Source organism: Rhea americana, unplaced genomic scaffold, assembly GCF_003343005.1.
Source record: "Rhea americana isolate MKP2758 unplaced genomic scaffold, rheAme1 scaffold_58, whole genome shotgun sequence".
In the NCBI taxonomy this organism is placed as follows: domain Eukaryota; kingdom Metazoa; phylum Chordata; class Aves; order Rheiformes; family Rheidae; genus Rhea; species Rhea americana.
The window spans coordinates 4112802-4137941 of NW_028186734.1; the positions used below are offsets into that span (position 1 = coordinate 4112802).

Below are 25140 nucleotides of genomic sequence, written 5' to 3' on the forward strand. Positions count from 1 at the left end.
GCAGGATAATATAAACATAATAGGTATAATCACTGAATTTACCAGTTAAATGAAGTAATGTATTATATACATGACAAACGTAGCTTTACATGAACTTTGAAATGCAAAATGCCTTTTAATTACATACGTTATTACAGTACTGTTTTAAAAGAATCTTTTGGTTATATGTAAACACTATAGATTAGCTAACTTTAAAAAGTTATCATGTAAGACAAGTATGGCCTTGGCATAATTGAAAAAACAAAAACTAGCCCTAAATCTTGAATTCTTTMAGGGTAAAACAGCAAAAGCAGATACCAGTCTAATGCTATGTAATTACATGCTAAAATTCAGACTTACTTGAAGAACTAGTGCTTCTTTGTGTTCCTTCTTTTGTTTTCATATTTTAAGATTTTCAYCATTCACCATTTTCACCATTGATGCCCTAAGGAATGGGCCCACTTGTACTGTGTATGACAGGATAATAAACATTATTTGTGTGTTGCCATTCTAATATTAAAAGCTGTCTAAAGTAAGTCTCCTAAATATGTACTGGTTTAAACTAAAATCCTGAGGAATTATAATCTGCTTACTTGATGGTTTTGGTTAAGTGCAATTTGATGTATGCAGAATGCTGTTTCATTTAAGGTCATTCTTAGTAAGGCATATTAAAAATAAATACAAAAGTGACAACATAATATTTAGTTTCCTGCTACAAAATCTTAGGCAAAAAATATTTTTGCATGTAGTAATGGACTTCATCCATTTGCTGGCTTACAGTAGTTAATATTTGTGCATTAAGCTGAACTGTCAGAATGTGCCACTGAGCTATAGTAGTGGTCCAAAGCTACATGCTGAAGATTTTGTTTCCATGCTCAAACATAGCTTGCACAAACTGCTTGAAGACTCTGTCCATGTAAGTGCACTTCCTTGGCCATATTCCTTCCAGAAAACCAATATGGCCTCCGCAAGAAGTCAGAACCAAAGCGACATTTGCATTTTGTTTGGCAGTTTCTACTGGTATAGCTGAAAGGGAGAAAAAAAAGTTTAACTCTTTATCTCTCTATGTTATGCCAGCCACCTGAATAATTTCTCTTAAATGTTTTTCATTTATATGAAAATATATATCTACATGAATAAATACGCACAATGTAGCTTCAACATATTGCAGGACTTGGAATCATAGATGAAAAAAAAAAGCTGTTTCTCTCTCCACCATAAACTTACCTTAGCTTTGTAATTTTTTCCACATGCTGTAAAAGTTTCAGAAATCACTGGGCTTGATGCTTCTCTCAGTCACACTGGTGTAAGATAATGCAAATTTCCAATTCTGTATAAACAGTGTAAGTGAAAGGAGAATCAAGCCTATAGTTTTTACCTACGTTGCAATATTTGGCATTGGAACAATTGAGGAACTGGCGCTTCAGTAGTGAATTCCCTTCTTCTGGTAAGAGACTCCAAACACAAACCTTTAATGCTGTTACCACATTTTATCTGTGAGATATCCTATCAGCTGCATTAAAGAAGATCCTGGGTTATTATCATGACTATATCTGATTTACCTTACATTTACACCTACTTATTTAGACGACACCATGCATACACAGCAAGAGACAGCAAGAGCCCTGAGTAACTCACAGTCTAAATAAGCAAGATAAATACAAAAGGACAACAGGCAAACAAATGCACAAGGTCACAAATTATCTGCCCCATGTTACACAGTAGGCTGGTGGTACTCTACTGAATAGTGAATGCTAGAAAATGATTGAAGTGATGTTAGACCAAACAGTACAAGGGTTTTTCTCTTGCTGGGTTAATTAGAGCTAGATCAGCTCTCTGATGTGATTCACCACAGTAATGCCAGTATGTGAAAGGTAGAAGGAACAGGCRTATGAGGACTGTGGGGAGGTGGCCTTTTCCGTGACACCCTAGGGTTAGCTCAAAATGATCACTGAACTGTACCCCAAGATGCGCACATGCCCAGGGGCCAACTGCAGTAAGTCTTAGTTTGAATGAGTATAGCTGTGTGGCATAACCAATGGTCACTATCATTTGGGCAGTTCCCTCTATGAAAGAAAAGAAAGGTCAATTAACAAGAGAGAAAGCGTATGAATTTACATGTGGTATATCAGTGTGACAGGATGACAGTATTATCATATGAACTGTTTGACACAGCAGTGGAACTTTGTGGAACTGTGGTGTTCGTATTCTTGATAAAAAAATGAGTTGCTTTAAGCAATTTCCTCTGAGGCTTTAAGTATACTAAATATACTTCTGAACAAAGCAGAAATCTCAGTACGTTACAGGGAAGAGTGAAAGAAATGAATAGCCACAGAGTAGCAGAAAGCCTCCTGTATTCTGCAAGAGAATCCCCGTTGTTCTCTGGAGCTAAGTCTGCATCCCATTCAGGACACAGTCCATTACCTTATAGTATGTGCAGGACCCTTATAAAACAAAATTCATAAAAGAAATGATTACACTATTCAGGACTGACAGAAAAACAACAGCAAAAGAATACATGCTTTGTTCAAACAGAAGTAGTGGAATTTTGCTGTATTATCTAGAAAAGGTTACGATTCCACAAGAGGATAAATCTGATTTTAGGTCATACATTGCTAAATCAAAAATGCTTCAGCACTACAACACAAAGTAGYGAGTCATTCATGGGACTTCTACTGCTGGCTTATTTATTAGAAAACATTTTTAAAGAGAGACCTTTAACTGRGTTCACTTTTTGGAGGCTCAGTTGYCCACATTCATTTTTGATTTAACTTCTGCAGAGATCCCCACCCCACCCCAGAGAGTCTGCCTTTCCTTCCTCCTTTATACATTTGCTCTCTCAAAGGTCATTATCCTTGAATCGGCTTTATCCCCATGTATCACCTGTATCACCTCCTTCGTGATCACACAAGCCCCTCACTTTCCCTTAGATGCTGGCTGACTCCTTGTTGTGTGCTTCAGATGTTGATTTGCCTTAACGTCCAGCAATTAAAATCACAATGTGGCACCCATTCCTTAGCCAAAGAAGGGCCCCGCACCAGACTAAGTCACTCTGAAGATCCTGAATGCATAGATTGTAGTGAACAGATGCAGGGGAGTGCAAGCTAATACAGAGCTGGGCAGAAGCACGGACCTGCACCCAGTCTGGGGAACAGCCCGTGCCTGACAGGTCCTTACCAGCAGTATGTGGAACGACACTGTGCTCCGCTCTAGGGCTGCAGTGTGGAGGTTAAACCAGCAGCATCTGAAGCAGGGCCAGTGTCATTTACGAATGTTGTGTTATAAGGGTCCTGCCCTTAATATAAGGTACTAGASCGTGTCCTGAATGGGACACAGACCTAGCTCCAGAGAACAACAGGGATTCTTTTGCAGAATATATGAGGTGCTCTGCTACTCCCTATTCATTTCTTTTGTTCTTTCTTCCTTGGCACTCTTTCCCTCCTTTCAAAGTTGCGCACATCTAAGTAGCATATAGAGTCTGACATTTAGCAAGTGTTTTTGATTCTTTTCTACATGGAAGAAACCCTGTTTCTCATTCTGTCTGTAAAAAAAAGTCCGTGGACTTTTTTCAGTAGGAAAATTGCAAATACCACTTCTAGGCCTTTTAAAGCAATATTGAGGCAAAGCCAAAAATAAAAATCAAGTCAATGAAATGAAAGCTTTGGGCCTACTGCCTGGACCAGGGAACAGCAGAGGCTGGAAACAGATTCAGAAAACAATGTATTATTTCTTGCAGTCCAACATGTGCATGATTTCATTCCACAACAAGCACTTGTCTGGGCTTTTGCTTCAGTTAATCTGCCCATGAATGTCTGATCTGGCTCTTTTGGACTCCATGGATGAACACACTGCAGTGTACAGATGGTGGCTACAACTCACGTGAGCTGCCCACTGCATGGAATTTTGTCTGCTTATCTGTACCAAGCCATCTGCTCCTTCTCCCTCTAGTACTGCATGGGTTGTGTTGAACAGAAAGCTGATAGGGAAGTGGGGATCAGGCACAGGTCTGAGTCCCTCATTCCTGTTCCTGGCAATGAATCACATTTTCCACAGCCATCCTGCAACTGACTCCCTGGGCCCAGAGGGTACTGCAGAGCTGGTTTAAAAGCAAAGATGTGGAGGACAAGTGCATAAAGAGAGAAAGATTTGATGTCCAAGAATCAAAGATAGCACGGCAACTCCAATGATCCTATCTAATGCAGCACTAGCTGAGTACTGGCCTAAATACAGCTCTTAACTAGTTGAGATTGTGCAAAACCAAAATGGTCATTCACTTTGTCAGATTAGGTGTCAAAGTATGCATGGAAATATCCTTTCTTGCTAAGAGCTTTGCTGGGGTTGGAGAAAGGAGATGACAATAAATGTCTCCTCTGCGCTGCTAACCCAGGTTTGCCCTTATAGGCAAAGCTTGCTGTGATTTTTGCATATTCCTCACTCAGAGGTTGCCAAGGTATGGTACCTCCCAAATCAATTTGCTAATGGTCAGTTATTCACTCCAAAAATGACTGGCAGTGTTGTAGTGAATGGCATACGCTACTTGCTTCCAGACAGCCACAGCAGCTCCAAGAGACCTAGTAGCACTCTGATGCTGGCTATCTTCTGGGCCAGATAAAGTGTAAACTGCACACAGATCTTTATGAATGTCATCTTTCCAATCCCCAACTTCTCCCTTTTCTAATTACCATTCATTTGAAGGAGGACTTTGCCATGGATCATTGCTCTTATCACAAGCCCTAGCACTGCATTGAATATGCAGCTATTTATTTCCATCTGCAATGAGGATTTTTAGTAGGTRTCAAATCTGACCTACTGTTACATCTCTGCTCTTACACGTACTCTACAGTGAACAAGAAAGCCTGTTCTTGACACAGTTAATTTTGACTCAGTTGGGTCACCGTTTGTATGACTCCTGTCCGGCAGTTTCTTGCTCTGCAGCTTCTCAGTACAGAATTGAAAATGTGTTGCTCCACAGTGCCAAAATGCAAATGATACTTGGCTGTGGTGTGGTACTTTTCTCAAGGCTGTTTCCAGGGACTGTTAGCCATCCACAAATAAACCCACAATGCAATAGAACAAATTCTGCAATGTAAAGGGCAGACAAATGGAGCACAGGATGCAATGCAGTCTGGGATATAGGGTGGCATGCCAAAAGACACTACTATTCATTTTTGTCCAAATGTAACCTTGTACTTACACTTCCACTGACCAAAATCTGTACTGCTATTTGATCCAGTAATGCACAGATTTGTTATTTGTGATCACAGAACCATGATGCAAATAGATATGTGCAGAATCACCTTGTTCAAAATCAATTTATTATATGTTCTTTGCAAAAAAATCTTTGAAAAGAAAAAAGAAAAACACATGTAGGAAGCAGCATAGGCTTAAGTAATTCATGGCTGTCTGACTTCCCTTTCTCTCATCTGGTTCATTTCTTCATGTTACTTAAACTCTAACCCTAATTCTGTCCTTCTCCTTGATCTTTTTTCATTCCCCAACCATTTGATCTTTCCAGACAACTTCATTCAATTTTACTTTTGACATAATAGGATTCAAAGTAACACCTAGGAATGATTACTCTAAGTCTGGTGAGAGCGACTGAAAAGGTTCAGAGTTCAGTGAAAAGTAACTGAGCTTCAAACATCCACTTACTGCAGTGAATCCAGAGGGAGCTGGCAGGGCATCCAACTGCATGGTCAGGCTTTCAGCCTGAGCACAACACTCACCAGCTGAGCATTAATATTATGAAATTTAAGTTGGACAYTTAATATGCTCTAAAAGTGTCTGAAGAAAAAAATGCCACTTCAGATGAAAAGTTAAATGTGACACTGATAGTGAATGCTATCATTGCATCTTTGTAATTTATTTCTGATACTTATAAAATAAAAGGGCTTGACTTGGTTATATTACACATTTCCTCAAGCAGTGGCTTGTTTAGATTAGTTATGTTGAGAGAAATGTCATGCAATGAAGAAAGCATTTGTCTTTATTAGTTTGCATTATGCAATATGACAACCGCCCTCCAGAATTAAATTACAGCTGCCAAGCTCTATGAACTTTAAGCATCAGCATCAAGGAAGGACTGGGAATGAATTGTTGCTTCCCAATACTGGATTGAGATCAAAGGGCACATTCTCACAATATATTCAAAAATAATTTCTGGGAAGTACAAAGTATACCAAAAGCTACGTAAGAAGAAGAAATGGTCAGGTAGTAAGAGGCAACAGAACCACTGTGAAGAGACATCTTCACTTTTTAAGGAAAGTTTCTCTCGAATAACTCTGTGTCGTGTAGTGATGAAGTAGACTTGAGTGTGCATGCTGCTATCATCTGTTGCAGGAAGGTGTGGCTGGCTTTATAAAGGACATCTGAACACAAAGAATTCTGGCACAGCCCTCTYGCTAATCCTATTTCCCAATGTCTGAAACTACAGCTGTCTACATTGGAAGTGGAAGGTAGCTTGAAAGCTGATAAGTATTATTGGGAGTGATGAGACATGAAATAACTAGTCTCCAAAGTCAGTGAAAGACTGGAGTCTAGTTGAGAACAAAGTCTGTGGCCTTTAGTCCATTATACAGTTGTCAGTAGAAGCTGCTTCTGGTTGCCACAGGCTTGCATGTGTCCACACACTTTCAAGTTAGAAGAAGCAAGTTGCAAGAATAAAGTCACATCCCAAGACACCAGCCCCTTGTTAACATAAAGCAGCCAGCAAAAGTACCATAGTTAATGAATTCCAGTAACTGATGTCAGCATCTGCAATTTCTGGGCTGCTAGTCAGAGTGCACTGTGTCTCCTGCCAGCACAACTTTTCACAGCAAGAGTGCACAAACCAACAAAAAAGGAGCAAAGGATACACGCATATAACAGGCTTACGCTCTTAACTACAAACCAACATTTGTCCTGACAGCCCTTCCTAAGATAAACTAGTCACCACTAGGACAGTGGTTTACAGCCAAAAGCATATACCTCTGCAAACAAGGAATCAATGAGTGATGGCCTAACCGCCGAAACACTTCCATGGAGAAAGGCAGGTTTGAGTCAGATTTTAAGAGGATGGAAAGTCATTACAATGGACTGAGGTCTCTTGTTTCAGGTTCTTCATGGTGCCCTCCCATACTTCTCTGCATGCTGCAAGGAGTTTTATTAATTGTTTAGTTCTGACAATAGGTTTGATGCTTAATCTTATACAACAGACCATCCCTATAATTCACTGTTCACTGAGAGCTGTGTTTCTTTTAAAGACCTGTTCCAAGGGAGGAAAAGTCTTCTACAGAGGTACTCTAGGTGACGCAACCTTCTGCCTAGCCAAGCACACAGGGTCAGCTTCTGGCTCTTGAAATCTGGAGGTTGTTTTAAAAGGAAGGGACAAGGGGATGGAGTATCTGCAGTAGCTTTAATCTTGCAAAGATACCAGTCCCAGTCCCAGTACCCAGAATAGATTGGAAAAGGTTAACAAATCACCCAGGCTTGTGCTTCCACCACCACCTTTTCACTGCTGTTTTTATCTGTGCTAGCTAGTTAGCTTTGCCACAGTTGTTATTTCCTTTTTAGAGATGAACTCACAAACTGACCTAAAGCTAAATGTAAATCCAGTGTTCCCTCTCTAAGATACCTACTGGCAGAAGCATGACACAATGGATCACCTTCCTTCTGGGAGTATGGGGGAAGTTGTCCTAAGTCGTAAGACCCTCAAAAAAAMCTCTTTAGAATCACTAGCTAGATTTTATATTTGAAGACAGATTTTAGGGTAATGGCCACATTCAGACACTCATTTCCAGGACAGTATATGCTTATAACAGAAACAGCAATTGGACAGTTTCAAGGAAAAAAGTCTCATAAAGGGCAGCAGCCCTTTTCATGCCACATTTGTCTCTAACAGGTATTCMAAATAGGAGGAGTAATGTAAGTGTGAGCATGTTTTTGTATGTGTGCAATATGTGAGCACACATAAACAGAATATACACACAAAGTCTTTGCCAGTTCCTTTAATCTTTTATTTGTTTTTCTCATTTGTATGCCTACTCACTTTGGTTCTGTGACTCAATCTACAAGAATCTCTTCCTGAGGGCTGAAGAAAACCTCCCTGAAACAGAATCAAGTGTATGAACTTCATATTTAAAGATGTCAAGTGTTAACTGCTGAAGAGGGTGTCCTCAACCAGCTGCTAATTATAGTGTTTTCCTCTCCACTAACTTTTGTTCTCTTTCTCTTCTCAAACACTGTAACCAATACGCAGACGGCAGGAATGAGTAGATCTTTTTAAGATAGCAATATAGTTAAAGATCAAGACTACAATGTTCACAATGATTATGTGTTTGGTAGAAAATAGAAAGAAAAAGGAAAACAAGACTTTTCACCCTACTGGTTACTAGCTAATACCACGGCTAGTTGGCCAGCTTCATCTTCTATATAGATTTTTATTAGTATCAATGTGTCTCCTTCTATGAGAACATACTGTCTACATCTTATCCCTTATCCTAGATTTTGGCCTACACGGTATCTTATGGATTTTTTTTCCCYATTTTTAATTATCAGGCATTATTGAGTTTATGTCACTGAGATCATGAGGATTTGAAGTCATCTGAAACATCTGCAAGTCCCAGAATTTTTTTATAGGGACTAGCTCAAAGCATAATGATAAAAAATACTTGGTTTAACTTTCATTGAACTCTGAACTGTCCAGAAATCTATAACTGKGTTCCTTATTATAGGCTGTCTTCATACTCAGTGGGTATAAATGGGAACTTTTGGGGGGCAATACATCCGATTTCTTCCTTATAATGAGATAACTCACATCCTAAAACTGTACATTTCTTTCTTTAACTATAAAGACAACCTAGAGATTGTATCAGATGTAGGCATCTAACATCTAACTAGATGACTGCCACCCTATGTGCTTCTGCATTCTATACTAATCAGTCCTCTCCATTATCAGATGTTTTATCTGTCTTTAAAGTGTGTTACACTGTAGAATAAATTACAAGACTGATCYATTCCTGGATGTTTTGATCCTATGTACAAGTAATTTTTAAACAAGCTTTCACACATAGTTCATTCTCAGACCTATAAAATTTGTCTTAATGATTGCACATACAGAAATATGTTTTAAAAGCCTAGACTTACCATGACCAGGTGAGAAAACATCATCCACAGAGTTTAGACATAACACTGGAATTCCTACTGATTTCAGCTTGAGGCATGGACTAGCATCTTCATAGTAATCATCAATTGTGCGGTAGCCAAACATGACTGAAGTGAACTGCTTATCAAATTCTCTAATAGTTCTAGCCTAAAGTATAGAATTCAAATAGGGAACTATGTCAGTATTTGGAAAACAGCATCAGGCTAAAGCAGAAGTAATTTGTTCACATACCTTCATCACAAGATCCATATCAAATAATTTCTCCAACATTTGTCGATGCCTACGAAGGAAGAGAGGAGAATTAGAGGGCTTCACTTTTTTGCTTTACAAATAGATGTACAAGCCCTCTGCTTTACAGATACATATATAGAAATAATTCCAAATACAAGAATATGCTTGTTTTTAATTTTCTGTCATATTAAAAAATTTGTCTGAAATCCAAAAGCAGGGGAATTGTTCATTTCTATGCAGGCATATCCAGAAACATACTCAGAATCTGCATGAGTCATTAGGATGATGCTAATGATCAAGAGAATCAAATATCTAGAATACAAAATACACTTTTTACAAAGCAAAGGATGAACTAGTCCTTTCCCTATTTCTGCAGTTAGGCTGACTTTTAAAAATTAGTATATACATATATAAACATACTCAAACTGAAGATGCATGTATGTCCAAAAATTAATAAAACACTTTGCTTTACTCATGAATCAAGAAGTGTGTTAGTCTTGTGTTGACTCCCCTGAGGAGCAGAAAAATTCAGCCATGCTGATGAAAACATGTCTTGCAAAAAGGTCCTTTTAATTTCAAAACTGACATGAGAATACACATAGAAGAGCTGTGTGAAATGTTGCTACAGCATTAATTTTGACAACATTCTTTGTACCTGCTATAGATCTTATGCTAACATCTTTACACCTTGCTATATAGTTTAGAAGGCAACTCACCTGCTAATAGAAGATTGTAGACAAGTAGTCAAGTAATAATTGAAAAGAAGCCAGTTTAATGGCTTCTCCAGAGATTCTACAGATTCAAAAACATTCCAACCCGCAGAGAAAATTGCAGCTGCCATTAAAGGAGTGTCTCTGCCAGTTCTGCCCAGGTAATTTAAAAGAAGCATGCTATAAACAGAAATGAAAAACAAACATATATACTATCAAATTGTTTGTTTGTTTCAGTTTAAAGCAAATATAACAATCAGCAACCTTTTTGTCTGTTTTTTCCATACGGTTTCTTGTATCAGCCATATARTTGTGCCTAGCATTTCTAGAAAGTAGTTAATGGAATCAACATCTGACTCATGAAGTTTGCTTTCGTTCTCTACATGCAGAGAGGAACTGAGTATACTGTGTGGGATGTGGATAGGAGTGCATTTAAAAATAAAGAGAGATGTACTATTCATATTTATATCATTGAAAGAGAAGAAAATGCCATGTCTATGTACCTTACTCAAGAAACAGGTATTGCCAAATTGTTAGCAATTTTTACAATATTTCATTGGACTTAGAACTCTTGAAAAACTACTGTCTTCCTGATAAATCTGATAAGTCTGACCAATAAATGCAAACTGCCTGTGGTACGCCTGCCTCACTATGAAGCTGTCTTTTGAGTTGAAGGCAAAACCTTCATCCCACATCATTCATATGGGAGAATACAGCTATTCTTTAACATAAAGTATGCAAAGAATGAAATGGTGAATAATTAATAAAATCAGCAAAAATATATGAGTCAAACAAATGACTTCAGTCTTGCCTTTCTGACCAATTGCAAATTACAGTCTCACTGCTGAGATATAGTTGACTGTAAAGCTTAATGTAGCTCCCTGGAGCACCAGCTCTCTGAACTCTGGCTTTATCTACCTACTTTGGGAGACAATGACATCATGAGCTTGCCTGCCATCACAGAGATTTTATGGATGACAAATTGACCATGAGCCAGCAATGTGCCCTCGTGGCCAAGAAGGCCAATGGTATCCTGGGGTGCATTAGGAAGAGTGTTGCCAGCAGGTYGAGGGAGGYGATCCTGCCCCTCTACTCAGCCCTGGGGAGGCCTCATCTCAAGTACTGTGTCCAGTGCTGGGCTCCCCAGKACAAGAGAGACATGGAGCTACTGCAGAGAATCCAGCGTAGGGCTACGAGGATGATCAGAGAGCTGGAGCACCTGCCCTATGAGGAACGGCTGCGAGAGCTGGGCCTCTTCAGCCTGGGGAAGAGAAGACTGAGGGGGGGATCTTATCAATGTGTACAAGTACCTGAAGGGAGGGTGTCAAGGGGACAGGGACAAACTCTTTTCAGTTGTCCCGTGTGACAGGACAAGAGGCAATGGGCAGAAATTGAAGCACAGGAAGTTCTGCCTGACCGTGAGGGGGAATTTCTTCCCTGGGAGAGTGACAGAGCACTGGACCAGGTTGCCCAGARAGGTTGTGGAGTCTCCTTCTCTGGAGATCTTGAAGGCCCGCCTGGATGCAACCCTGTCTAACATGCTGTAGGTGACCCTGCTGAGCAGGCAGGTTGGGCTGGATGATCTCCAGAGGTCCCTTCCAACCTTACTGATTCTATGATTCTATGATTCTATGATTCTATCATCATGCATTATCTACCAAATGATAAGACAGCAGTGCAGAAGAGAGACCAGCTTTTGATCTTCCAAAGACTTGCCAGTTGGTAGGAACCAGGACAGAAAAGAACAACAAACAGCAATTGGGTGTGTTCCTGCMATCAACTCACACAGTGAACCCAGTGGGGAGTGTCACCTTTAACACATGTTGGAGGTAGGTAACACGTCTACCCACCGAATAGGGTAAACCTATGAATCATCAGTCCATTTAGTATAAAAAGAAAATTGAGCCATAAACCAATAAAAATGTTGCGGTCATACAAAAAAGCCACTTCTCTAATGAAATTTACAGAATATTTGTAGAGGGAGAAGGTTTAGGAATCTTTTTGTTACAAACACAGGCCCTTTCCAAAAACAATACATACTGAGGATCAGGAGAGCAAGTGGGCTTCATTTACATTTATACTTCTGTGATGTGAATAATTATTTTTCTTTTTTTTTAATTGGGCAAACATTTAATATATAAATTAACTGGCTATTCAGACWATTTTGAAAAGAAGTAAGTAATAAAAACTATTAAAAGATTAGGATAAGTGGATGATTTTCACAATATGTTGATGATGACATCTCTATTCCTACTTAATTTTAAACATGTAAGTGCTCCAATTTATGCTGAAGCACGGAAACAGTACCCCTGTGGATGATTAGGGACTATTCCAATTTTATGTAAAATTAAGCATATGCCTTATCTTTGTCGTTCAGGGCTTAAAAAAAGTATTGGAGGAGCAAGATGGAAAATCTTGCCTAAAATCATCCAGTARTGCTGGTGAGGTAAATAGCCAGGAATAGAATACAGATCCCCTGTGCCATACTAACAGATGCTGCTACCATTTAGGATACCATAACGAGGTTAATCCAAGGTCAGAAATTACACTGAAGGCCAAGTTGGTCTTTTTGACTAAGCACTGTGCCTTCATCCTTGAAAACCCAGTGTTTCCCCTAATATACCCAGGCCCTCTTAGTTTTAGTGTAATGGTGCACCAAACATGAARTTACCCAGGAAGAACTACTGTGCTTTAAATCTGTATTTTAATATTGAAACAAGCCTCCAGGTGTGCACAAGGCAGATCTTTGGGTTTGACCATCTGTACCCGTACTATGTGATACTTGATGGGAATGGTCCGTGTTGTAACTTTTTGTATCTGTACCACCTGATACTTGGTGGGAATGGTCTAGTGTTGTTACTTTTTAGTGACTAGAACAATACCACTGTGTTAAGCGGAATACAAATAAGTAACTAACAAGGTCTTGGAAATCTGTGAGAAAGAGCAGCGGTTGGTTACATATAGATTCTGTGGCTTCCAGCCACAGAATAACCATGAGAAGCAGTCAACATGAAGGTCAGAAGTTGAAGAGTAATGAAATAGCGACCCCCAAAGTCAAATGTGGCCCCCGAAATAAGTCTGCACGCGTGCGCAGTGTCATAGCCCGGTTATGCAACCGGGGCGGAGTTGGGCTAGACTCCCTGCGCTTGTTGGCCCCAGGTGCCGGGACTCCTGCCTACCACAAGTAATCATAAATACCAGATTTTTTCCGAAGGAGAGAGAGGCTGCTACACAACAGAGGACCACGTTGCCTCCTCAGGGACGCCCGAAAAGATTGTGCCTGCCGACTCTCTCTCTCATCATGCAGATGATTGGGACAAGCATTGGAGTGGTCCTTCTTGAGATTACCATCGGGTCGGTCTGTTTGTAAGTATCTACTAATAAACTGCTTGCTACTGAAGAGTGTGTGTGTGTGTGTGTGTGTGTGAGTGAGTGAGTTTGTGCTGGCTTGCCAAACCACATGTTTGGCCCCTGGGAATCTAACTAGAACAGCATCTCCAGTGAAAAATGTTTTTGCAATATAGCATGTTATTTCATGTTTTGTATGCAAAAATGACAGAGCTGGGGAGAGAGAGCATTCATCTGAGAAAGTAGGGTAATAGACAACTGTCTTGCTAACCTCATGGATAGTTTTAAACTGGGTTTATTGAGGGAAAGCCTGAAGCTTGATCAAAGCCTGAAGAGAAGTGAAGCCCTGGTGGGCACTGAGGAAGTACACAAGGGACAGCATGATGGAGGAGGCTCTCACGCTTCCCTGAGAAAGTAGCATGACTGCAGCTCATCTCAAGTGCCAGTACACAAACACACAGCATGGGGAAAAAAATAGGAGGAGCTAGAAGTCTGTGTATAGCCACAGAACTACAAGTTCATTGAGCTGACAGAGACATGGAGGGCTCACTGGCTCACAAGACTACAATGCTGTGATAGACGCAGACAAGTTCTTCAGGAAGGACTGGCCAGGAAGGCAGGGAGAAGTGTTTTCACCTTAAACAAAGAACCTATTTCAATGTAAAGAACTTCCCTCTGGTGCATGTTATAAGCCAGTTTAGAGCTCATCTGTCAAAATCAGAGAGGAGGCCAACAAAGGGGATATCATGTTGGGCATCTGGTTTAGCTCAGTTGGTTAGAGCATGGTGCTGCTAATGCCAAGGTTGTGGGTTCAATCCCCATATGGGCTACTGAGGGTTGGACTAAATGATCTCCAGAGGTCCTTTCCAACCTTATCATTCTATGATTCTATGGCATCTGTTACAGACCTCCTGATCAAGACAAAGAACTAGATGAAGTCTTTAGAGAGCTGGAAGAAGCTTCAACATCACAGGCCCTGATTCTCACAGGGAACTCTAACCATCCTGACATTGTTTGGAACAACAACACAGAAGGCAAATAAATGAGGCAATTTCTAGAGAGCACTGAGGACAATCTTTTGATACATGACTATGACTCAACGAGGGGAAATATGCCATGGATCTGCTACTCACATATATCAAGGAACTTCTCAGGTATTTGTAGGTGGATATTAGCCTTGGCTGCTGAGATCATTCATGACTGGTTTTACCTGAGCAGGTATCTACTGACTTGGGGAGGTGGAGCAAGGGAAGAGGTCAAGTGGGGAAGGTAAGCAGCAGAATCACAACACAGGCCTTCAAGAGAATTGACTCACATTTGTTTAGGGATCTCATTGGCTGCATCCCATGTGAGATAGCCCTTAAGGGCCCAGGGGGGCCAGGAGTACTGTTTGATCTTCAAGGAAAACTGTTTCATCTTAAGGCACAATTAAGGCAATTCTGATTTGCAGAAAGTTGAGCAAGAGTGGCAGAAGAGCACATGATTAACAAAAAACTCATGACTGTATTCAAATGCAATGAGGAAGTATCTAGAAGGTGGAAGTGGGATGGGCTCCCTGGGATAGAAAGCACATTTGCAGCTGGGCAAGCTGAGCATGAATCAGCAATGCACCCTTGCAGCAATGAAGAAAACTAAATTTATGTTATGCTCTGTTACTAAGAGCACAGCAAACAGGTCTAGGGAAGTAATTACTTTCCTGTATTTGGCACTTGTGAGATTGTATCCGCAATACTCTGTGCAGTTTTGGGCTCCCCAGGCAAAATAGACACTGACACACTGAAGGTATTCCAGGAGATGGCCACCAAGATGATTAGGGGGCTGGAGCATATGACATACTAGGGGCTAAATGCAATGGGTCTGTTTAGACTATAAAAGAGCTGGTCAAAGGGGGAATCCTATTGCTATTTTCAGCTATCTAAAGAGTAGTTGTAAGCAAGACAGAACCAGACTCTTCTTGGAGGTGCACAGTGAGAGAATAGGAGGCAAAAGACACAAGTTGCAAGAAGAAAAATTCCAAATGCATATTAGGAATAACTTTCCACAGTAAGGGTGGTSAAATACTGGAACAGTTTGCCAAGAGAATTTTTGGACTCTCCATTATTGGAGTTATTAAAAACTGACTGGATAAGGGCCTTCACAACCCAATCTAACATCAGCTGTAGCCCTGCTTTGAGCAGGTCCTTGTACCTAAATTGTTCTATGGTCTATGATTATAAAACAAAATAAGATAAATGCCCTAAATCCAGATTACATGGAAGACACTGGCAAAATCACAGCAACAACGATGGAAAAAAGATTGAGTTAATTAATTTTGAGGCTTCCAAGTTACTTATTTACTTGATTATCAATGATTGTATTGCCTGAACAAACCTGTATTTGTCCCAAAGCTCCTACAGGTCATTAGTAGATCAGTGTCAATATGCAAGGCTATATCTGCCCATCCTCCATAATATCCATCAGAAAGGAAGGAATTCTCAGGAAGCTGCCACTATCCCTGCAGAATGTCTAATGGAAGTTCTCTTCTCTTGTGGTTGTCATTAAAGAAGTCGTCTGAACATTTCTCCTAGTTTCTAGCAGTGCTTTTTCTCAGCAACTGTGCTATCATTGTCTATTCTAGCTGTGGGTTCTGGAGAGAAGCCAGGACACAGCAAGCCTTAATAACACATGCTAGATCAACCCATGCTGTTTTTTTAACAACACTACTACTTCGTGCTTCTAAGACAGACAGAGCAAATACCCACATCTTTAGGCATAACCTACCCACATACTGCAGAACCCAGAGTGAGGTTAAATCTTGTGATTTCCAAAGTTTGCTAAGAAACACAATATATTMGCTCCAGTTCCTATTTTTTATTCCTCTGTTCCAAAGATGGCCTCCATAGCTTCCAAAGACCTGTCTGTCAATCTGTCTTGTCATTCCCCCCCACCTCAACTTTTGAATGTTGGCCAATTTCAACTCTGTTTAACACAGAGCTAAAGGCTTCAAAGATGTTAYATTTTTCAAAGTGTTCTGAATATTGACTGTTGGAGACAGACCCAAATTAGTTCCAGTTTAGTAAATTATGTAAATATATTGCAGAGTAGTAATTTATAATCAGGCTATAACAGTCCTGTTTTGTGATCACAGTTATACTGAGACTTCTTTTACATAATTTCTTACCCTCCCATAGAAACACCGGCTGCCATAAATGGAGCTGAGGGGTGCAAGTTGTGTACATGATGAACAACTGCTTCTAAATCCTCTGTGTTAGCAGCACAGTAAGTCCTTGGTGTCTGTAAGGAGTCAGAGGGGAAAGTGCCATCAAAAGCYTTTTTATCATCCTTTAAGGACAAAGCAAACTGTACATTGGATCATTTATATAATATGACAAATCTAATATTCCTCATGAAACTGCATTAAGTGGCAAATACGAACCCAAATCATTTCAGGAGAAGATGGAGGAAGGAGCTACTGATAACACTTGTTATCATTCAAAAAACAAACAAGCAAACAAAAAAAAAACCCAAAAGCTTCCCAAAACCAGCTCAGTATCTGCAACCATCAAGCCACTAGATGAAATGTGAACATAGAGCTACTAGCTAAACTAGATAAAACTAGATTAGAACTAGATCAGAGCTAGATCAGAACTAGATAGGCACTGATATTTTTAAAAATACTCTGAGGAAATGAAAACAGATCATGAGGAGTATAATGTGTAGAAAGGAAAGTTACAGTGACAATTTCATCACCTTCACATGCATTTAAATACATTTAAAAAGTAACCAGTATTTAGATCCTACATACAATAAAAGCAAATAAATAGATAAACAATTTTACCAGTGTCATTTACCTAATTTATTACAACTCTAAATGCTAAGGCAATGAAACCAGGTTCATCATTATCATCTCTTCAGATCTTGAATTGGGACTTGGAATGACTTGCACTGCCATCACTGGAATTTAGTTAACCCCTTTCCTGCTTACTTGAAGCATAAGCATAGTTTTAGGGCTTCATCTGTGCAGAAAACCGATACAGCCCACAATCTGAGGGACTGTCTGGAACAGTATAAGGGAGACAATTATTCTTTGGTACARTAAGAATCTCAGTAAGAAATTTTGCTCATGGTGTTCTCTAGATTTCACTTACACCAAGAGACAGCTTTTAACTATACAGTTGTTATTACAYGTTAGTGACCCTGACTCAACTTAAGGTAGTTGCTAGCTTACCAAAATTCAATATAAACTTTAAAAATAAATATACAAATGTTTAATTATGAGTTCCTTGAACTTATTTGTTGCCACAATGTATTTTCAGGTATTTTTTTAAATGGCTTTCAGTTAAAAAGCCTGGAAATCTGTGGTTAATTTAACAAGTTTAATTAGATGAAACTAATTACTTAAAGTTTAATTTAACAAGAATATTAAAAAGTTGAAGTTAAAGATAAATACAGATGGGAGAAAAGCTAAGCCTGGATAATTAAAGCTGAAAATGTTTTCAGTTTCCACTTTTGTTGCATTTCCAATTCTCATCCATATAAATCACTGTTCACTTTATTACACCTTATTAATTATAAACAGTGTGAATGTGTTTCATTTTAATTAAATTGTCAAGCTTAAAAGGAAAAAATATTTTTGGAAACTAAGATCTACTGTATTCTATGTGAAAGTATATTCAATTAAAGTGTTATAAAACTAGAGAGAGATGTTGCACTTTGATTTAAGTTAATATCTGAAAATTTAACRTATAGCTATTCATTGTATGAATATATTTTAAAACACCATGTTAGCTCACATCATTGGCTGTGSTCATCTGATACTTGATTATTCCACAACAATAACTCACAATAACTTTCAATAAAACACRAATGAGAAGTACATTTTTACCCTTAAATAGTTAATATTTAATGTAAATTTAAATCTATCTTTAAAGAGACTAGAAAAAGAATTACTTGCATGACTAATATCTACTGTGTTGCTCAGCTATACTTCAAACTCATTAACTGGGGATTTTATATTAAAATGTAGAACCTTCCTTGCAGAAAATGTTATAATTTCAGCTGTTTTGTTTCACAGTAAGATCTCATAATCTTAAATATGTAAATCCGATTACACTAAAATACAAACAATGCATCCAAACAAGAGATCTTTTAACGATTCAGAAATTTATCAATAAGGACTTTGTGTGTCACAAAACTGCTTTGTAGAACCATCTCCAAAACTATGCAGAAAACTACTCTTAACATGTCAATATGCGCATTGAAATGCTTTAACTGATTAAGGGAAAACATTCTGAGCTTTTTAAAATTTGAAATCAGTGGTTTAAAAAAGGCAAAACAATACCAAGTATTATGCACACTCATACCAGCTGCAGAACTGTCAACAAAATGCATATGAAGAAACAAAGCTTATTCAGCAATATTTCATCATGTCTTGTGCCTAGCTGCAGAAAATGCTTAGCTTCAAGATAGAGTCATCTGTGGAACTGCTGGTTATTTCTGAGCAAATGTGATATGTATGCTCTGAGCACAACAAATTTCCTTTTAGAGCTGAACTTGTGTCATTATCGCTGAGAAAAATACAAAAAGATATTCAACTTTTAGTATATGACTACCTAAATAAATCTGATTTGTTCATTTAATAATACATAACATGGATCAATGTTAATGGCAAAGCTAATTAACCATATCAAAATCTAGTTTAAATTCATATTGGCAGTTAGCAAAGTAATTACCACTGCTCATATTTGGATTTGTATATTAAAACAATAGGAGCAAATAGTGTTGAGTGGACACCATTTCTTGCATGTGTACAATTTAGATACGGAGGTGTTTTTGCAAAAAAAAAGTATAAAGATTGCTCATTTTATTCTTACAGATAGTAATGATTTAAATAATTTCCTAAAATGAAATGTTCASAAAAATGTTGTGTTAACAGGGTGGCCTCTTTGACTTTTAAAATAAAATAAATAAAAGATGACTATGAGCATATTATTGAGCAACCAGATGATGAGGTTCTCTTCCGTGCATTTCCAAAATGAGTTATGAGCTTTTCTCATTTAAATCCAGCCCTACAAACAGACACTGCTGATTCCATATACACTGCTTATACATTAAAGATATTTATCTTAAAAGTGATCCTTACCAAAAGTTCCTCCCCAGCAATTCCCCGATTATTAAAAACCACGCATCTAAAAATTGACAAAATAAATTGATTATATGCATTTCTGTACAAGGATCATAGATTTAAAAAATGAAAATACATTAAAAATGAGCCAGTTGTGCATATACATTTAGCACATAAATATTTACAGCCCTACGCATTCTAAAGTCTCACCTGTGTGAAAGGACCTTTATGCCAAAATAGAGTTCACTGGGATTTGTCAGTGGAGGTCAGATTTCAGGATGAGACCCATAGGAACTACTTGAAGATAGTATATGCAGCTGATACTGCCTGCTCTCTGAGCTAGCTAAGTGTGAACCATAAGCTATGTCAGGGCAGTGATGAGCCTAAACTAATTAGCACTGCTCCAAAGGAGGAAGTCATGCATCTATGTGTAGACATCCTCTAAATCTACATAATTTTATTAAATAGTAAGAAATGAGCCGAATCAAAATGACAATGACAGCTGAATCTAAAATTTGAACAACTTCTTGGAGGTGGGAATTTTTTGTCCTGAATAGCAGATGTTTCTATTTTCTATCCTAGTGGGAGTTGCTAAATTTTCTACTAGTAAGTATTACCTTGATTTAAGGATATATTTTTTCTTTAAAAAACTATTGCTTTTCTACTATCTCAGTGTGATAATTTAGTTAAATAAAATATATATATTTTATATAGGTTATATACAATAAAAATGCCTTCTTTTGGTAATTTCCAAATGTTGCTATTGAAAAACAAAATTACATAATTCTATTGAAATCTGACCTAAAGCTTCTCCTTCTTAATGTTATATTYTCTTTTCTTAGGTGATCAAATGCATATATTTCTGTCAGAATACAGAAAAAAATATTACTGAGAAGTTGTTGATGTGGGGGCTTTCCTATACTGATATTTTTTACTGTTAAATTAAGTGTAAAATGATTTTAAAGTTTTTAAGCATTTAAACTGCTGCTTTACTTTCATAATTTAGTAAACACAGTTATCCAAATCTCCAAACATTGACTAGATAGCCAGACATGAACATAAATGCTCACATATATATATACATACTTGAAGAACTTAATATAGCCAGTGTCGGAACCCAATCATATTCCAAATACAGATCCTGGAGCAATGACAATTTATTTTAAAGCACAGTAGCAGCAATATGATTACATAAGGGAATCTACATAATTGACTAATCCACTTATCTTGCCCAACTCCGACCAGTAGCCTTAATAACAAAACTAAATTAAGCAGCTAAGAGGTTACAAACCTCCTCTTTAAACATCTCCAGTAGGAGCAGGCTACCACTCCGTTCAGCATACCGTACACAGGAATCAGAGGCAGCTGAGTTAAGCAATTTTGCATTCTAAAGCTGACCTCCTCTTAGGCCTGCTCCCAACAGCAACCCCGCCACACAAGTCTTCTTGGAGCTGAATACAAAGCCTCTCTCTAGAAAGTGCAAAGCTAACACTAGTGAGTATTGGTACTATAATTTAAGGAGTGTTAGCAAAGGCCTATGTGGACTTAGCCTTCCTCCACTGCAATGTGGAGTATGTCTGTAGATACTAAATAGCCCTTTGGAATTTACTGCCTGTTACATAATTCTATTATTACTATTATTACTAATAATACTTCCTTACATAAACTGATTCTCTAGATCCCGCTTGCCTTTGGAAGGCATCTTATACCTATACATACTTATATTTGATCTTATTAAAATAAGCAAAATACTAGCAATGAAAAAAAACAGCACCTGTATCCAAGTGTTTCACTTTGATGGATCATATGAAGAATGTAGGATTCTTTGCTTGTCCCTGTCAGACCAGGCAACAACAGGACAGTGGGTCTTGTGCTGGCATCCGGATAATATAAGCTGTCATTATTATCAAACCAATCCAAAGAAATCTGCCCTCCATCTGCTGTTTTAATGAGCTCGCTGAAAGGTACATTTCAAGACAACAAACATTAGATTTAAAAATACACCCATACTATTAAGAGTGCTCACAGTATACAAATTACCAAGTCTGAAATCCGAACTTTTCATTTTAATATTAAAAGTATAAAACATCACCTAACTAGCTACGTTTGTACATTTATCATTCACAAAGAGCCACACCTCCAGYTGACATAAGCTAGCACAGTCAGTCTGTGGAACAATGCCAGTTTTTAGCATCTGAAGAGCTGGCCTTTCATGAATTACTGTTGATGTCCTGGAGTCTTGTAACTAACATGCATTTTGGCATTCCCTGTATTTTATATAGGCTTGTATACTGCGGTTTTCTTTTGGATTATCTGAGAATAATTTGATAGAGCTGTGGGCAATCAACATGTTAAACATCTAGAAGATATTTTTTTCCCTTTCCCAGGTAAGCGTGTATAGTGGATAGCACTTCATGTYGAAAACAATGTTTGTGTTTTAAACACATGGAACATGGATACACACTACTATACCTGCACATCTTCAGTGAATCTAGGATTTTATCCTGTATCTCCACAAACTTTGCCAGAATGCATTGTTAAAACATTCATCTTAAGAATGTAACAAATATGACAATATCCCAAGAAGCTAAGCATGCACCGAACAATGAGAAGAGGGTTTCAGTCTTATTTCAGAAACATTGAGCATCTTTTCTCTTCTCTTGCAATGAACACACTGTATTAGAGAGTTGCTGCAGGAACTACCAAAATAGAAGTCTACCTTGTATTCGACTTTTTATTCGAAAGTACAGCCTTGATGGCATCTACTCAAGACGTTAAGCTCATCAGCCTTGCTGGACTCACTAGCTCAGCTTTTGCCCTTTTTCAGTAATGAGAAGTAGATGCAATGCTGGTGTGTACTGCCAGCACAATCTCAACTGGTGCAAAATAAGCATTGCTGCCTCTCTTACCTCATAAACCTTGAAATAAAGGGTATACAAGAACGGCTAGAAAAAGTGGACATGGCTATACTGCTGAAATGTTTCCTAGTTACTAAAACTAAGGGAAGCTGCTAAATGCTAAATCTATTCTACCATGCAAACAGAGCTGAAACAACTTGTGCTGTGTCCAGGTTCCGGAGCATAAAAGTACTTCTCCTTAGCTGTTGTGCCAAATGCCTCATTTGCCAGACTGAGTCTCATTCCTGTGTGAGAGAGATCAACTGAGGACAAAAAATAAATACAAATTTTTTTCCTACCAGAATTCAGATATAAAAGAACAAAACTTTCACCTGCAGATAAAAGTTACTCTGGAAATCACAAAAGGTTTATACACTCAAAACAGGGCGGAATGTGGCCATACTACAGTTACGGTTGAACATGTCAGCTGAATGGACGTGATTGCATGGCCTTTGCAGACTGATGGATGGCATTCAATCACCAGAACATATAACCACCTAAATTCCTACACTGCCACCAATATTTCAGTGCACTAAAACTTCCTGAGCTAAAATATAGCCATYTGGGACCCCTACCTTCTAAATCTGCTATACACCAAATCCAGGACCGAGATAGTTCCACGCATAGCATCAATGGTGTCAGTCATAAAGGTGGGCATAAAGCAGGAAAGATGGGCACAAGCCTGAGTGATGACAGTAGCYGTTACACACTGTGTTACACACAGGTAAGGTAGCCACTACCTGGCTACACAATTAACATCTTTCCAGAAGAAAGGCACTTACTTCCTGTACTCTACTTGGGGTCTGGATGTGATAAAGGGACGCAGGAGTGTCTGCACCCGACCTTCCCAGCACCAAATCGTGGGATAGTAAGTTTCTGTCACAACAGGGCAATGTTCCTCGAGAAAGCGGCAGAAACGGTCATTGCTGGCCACCAGCTGGGGTTTCTAGGAAGAGAGACTATGATCAGGCATCAGCATTCATGAAGAAATCAATGAAAGCCTGTTTAAATCCTCTCCCAGTAATCTGATTCCTTTCACATACTTATTTGCAATGCTTCTTGTTTTCATGGCAAAGAGATAAGTAAATCAAAACCAAATGAAATGCCAAAATGCCCAACAGAAAAAATTCCCAACCACTAAACATTATGGATTCATAATCTATTTGTGATATATATATATTTTAAAGGTCTGCTTTTACTACCACTGTGCCACCCCTTAAGAATCAAAAACACCCTGTTTTGTGTGTGACAAAGATTTCACTGAAYCAATTTTACTGCACCACACGGAAATCAAGCTTCATCCATGTACTTTGACCATAGCACCTATTTTAACCTAGCAGGACACTCATGCTACAGTACACAGCTGCACTCACCTCTAATAGCACTCTGCGCACAGATATTTTTCTCAAAGCTTCCCTCTGTGTACCAACTGATGTGGGAAACCCTGTGTACAAAACGGCTCTTGTATTAACAATCACATTTCTTAAAACTGTCTTTTACACTGGCTCTCCAACCCGCAAGCACTAGAAGTGCAATAATAGAAGACTTAAGACTTAATCCAAGACTGTTTCCTATACACATAGGAGCATGTCRTCCTGACCCTTCGTTTTTCTCCTTGGACAAAAACAAAGTATCCTTTTCTGGAGGAGGAGGATGTCTATGGTCTCGGCAATTCTGTGAATGATTTCGGCAACATGCATGTCTTCAACACTCATAACTCTTCTGGTAYGCATACTTTAAGTTGATTAAGCCTTCAGCGGGGCACTCCCATCGTTGCTCCACAGGGCCACTTTAGATCAGGTTAGAGTCTGGCTCACTGATACCAAATTATACCATGAATGCCTGATCTATTCGTGAAACCAGTACCAACTGGAAGACGTACAGGAGTGCCTGAGCCCCATAAAAAAACACCGAGGCCGAGAGCAAAGGTGGTMCTGACGCTACAGAAGGCCAGAAGGAGAAGGAAGCTCCTCTACTCACCTGTCCCGGTGGTAAACCAAGGGACAGGCCGCGCCTCTCGCTCCTCTCCTCCCTTTCCCAGCCGCAGCCCCCGCTCAGGTCCCCCCTCAGCAGCCACCTCCCGGGGGCGCCCCCAGGCCGGCGCCCCTTCCCCTCYGCCGCCCCCTCAGCGCCGCGCCCCCACGCACGGCGCCACGCCGGGGCGCCCGGGAAAGGCGGCGGCGGCAAGGGGCGGCAGGGGGGGCGGCCGCCATCTCGAGAGCGGCGGGGGCAGCGGCGGCCGCGTCCTCCCGCCGCCCCCGCCATGTCCTGGGCCGCCCGCGCAGGAGGGCGCGGGATTTCCGAGGGGGCTCTGCGAGCGGGGGCGAGCGGCGGTGACCTTGGCGGGGAGGCGCCCGCCGGCGCCGTCCCTGCCGGCGGGACACCTGAGGAGCCCGGCGCGGCGCGGCGCGGCCGCCCTCCCGCTCACCTTGGCGATGCTGCTGAGGTAGTAGCAGGCGTAGGCGACGCCGAAGCCCAGCACCAAGGACAAGCCCACGCCGGAGCCGAAGAGCCCCACGCGGACCTGGCTCTCCAGGTAGAGCGACAGCTCCCTGGTCAGCACCTGCCAGTCCATGGCGCGCAGCGGCGGCGGAGGCGGGCGCCCGCCTCCGCGCACCCCCCGCCCCGCACACACACACGCCGGCCGCCGCTGCGGCTTCAGCCCGCGCCCGTCCCGGCAGGGCGCGGAGAGAAGGAGCCGCCGCCGCCGGCTCCGGCACCGGCTCGGGG

The 25140-nt window shown here is 39.9% G+C and overlaps 1 protein-coding gene across 1 annotated transcript; it reads right to left on the reverse strand.

Annotated features, from left to right (window-relative positions):
• ABHD3 (abhydrolase domain containing 3, phospholipase) lies at positions 1 to 24985 on the reverse strand. Its single transcript, XM_085319238.1, has 9 exons — positions 24839 to 24985; positions 23193 to 23356; positions 21288 to 21470; positions 19532 to 19577; positions 16571 to 16683; positions 10069 to 10242; positions 9353 to 9401; positions 9103 to 9268; positions 1 to 1005 (listed from the first exon to the last, which is right to left on the reverse strand). The coding sequence occupies exons 1-9, from the start codon at positions 24983 to 24985 to the stop codon at positions 827 to 829; spliced, it is 1221 nt and encodes a 406-aa protein (XP_085175364.1). The 3' UTR covers positions 1 to 826.
• Between the last annotated feature and the right edge of the window lie 155 nt (positions 24986 to 25140).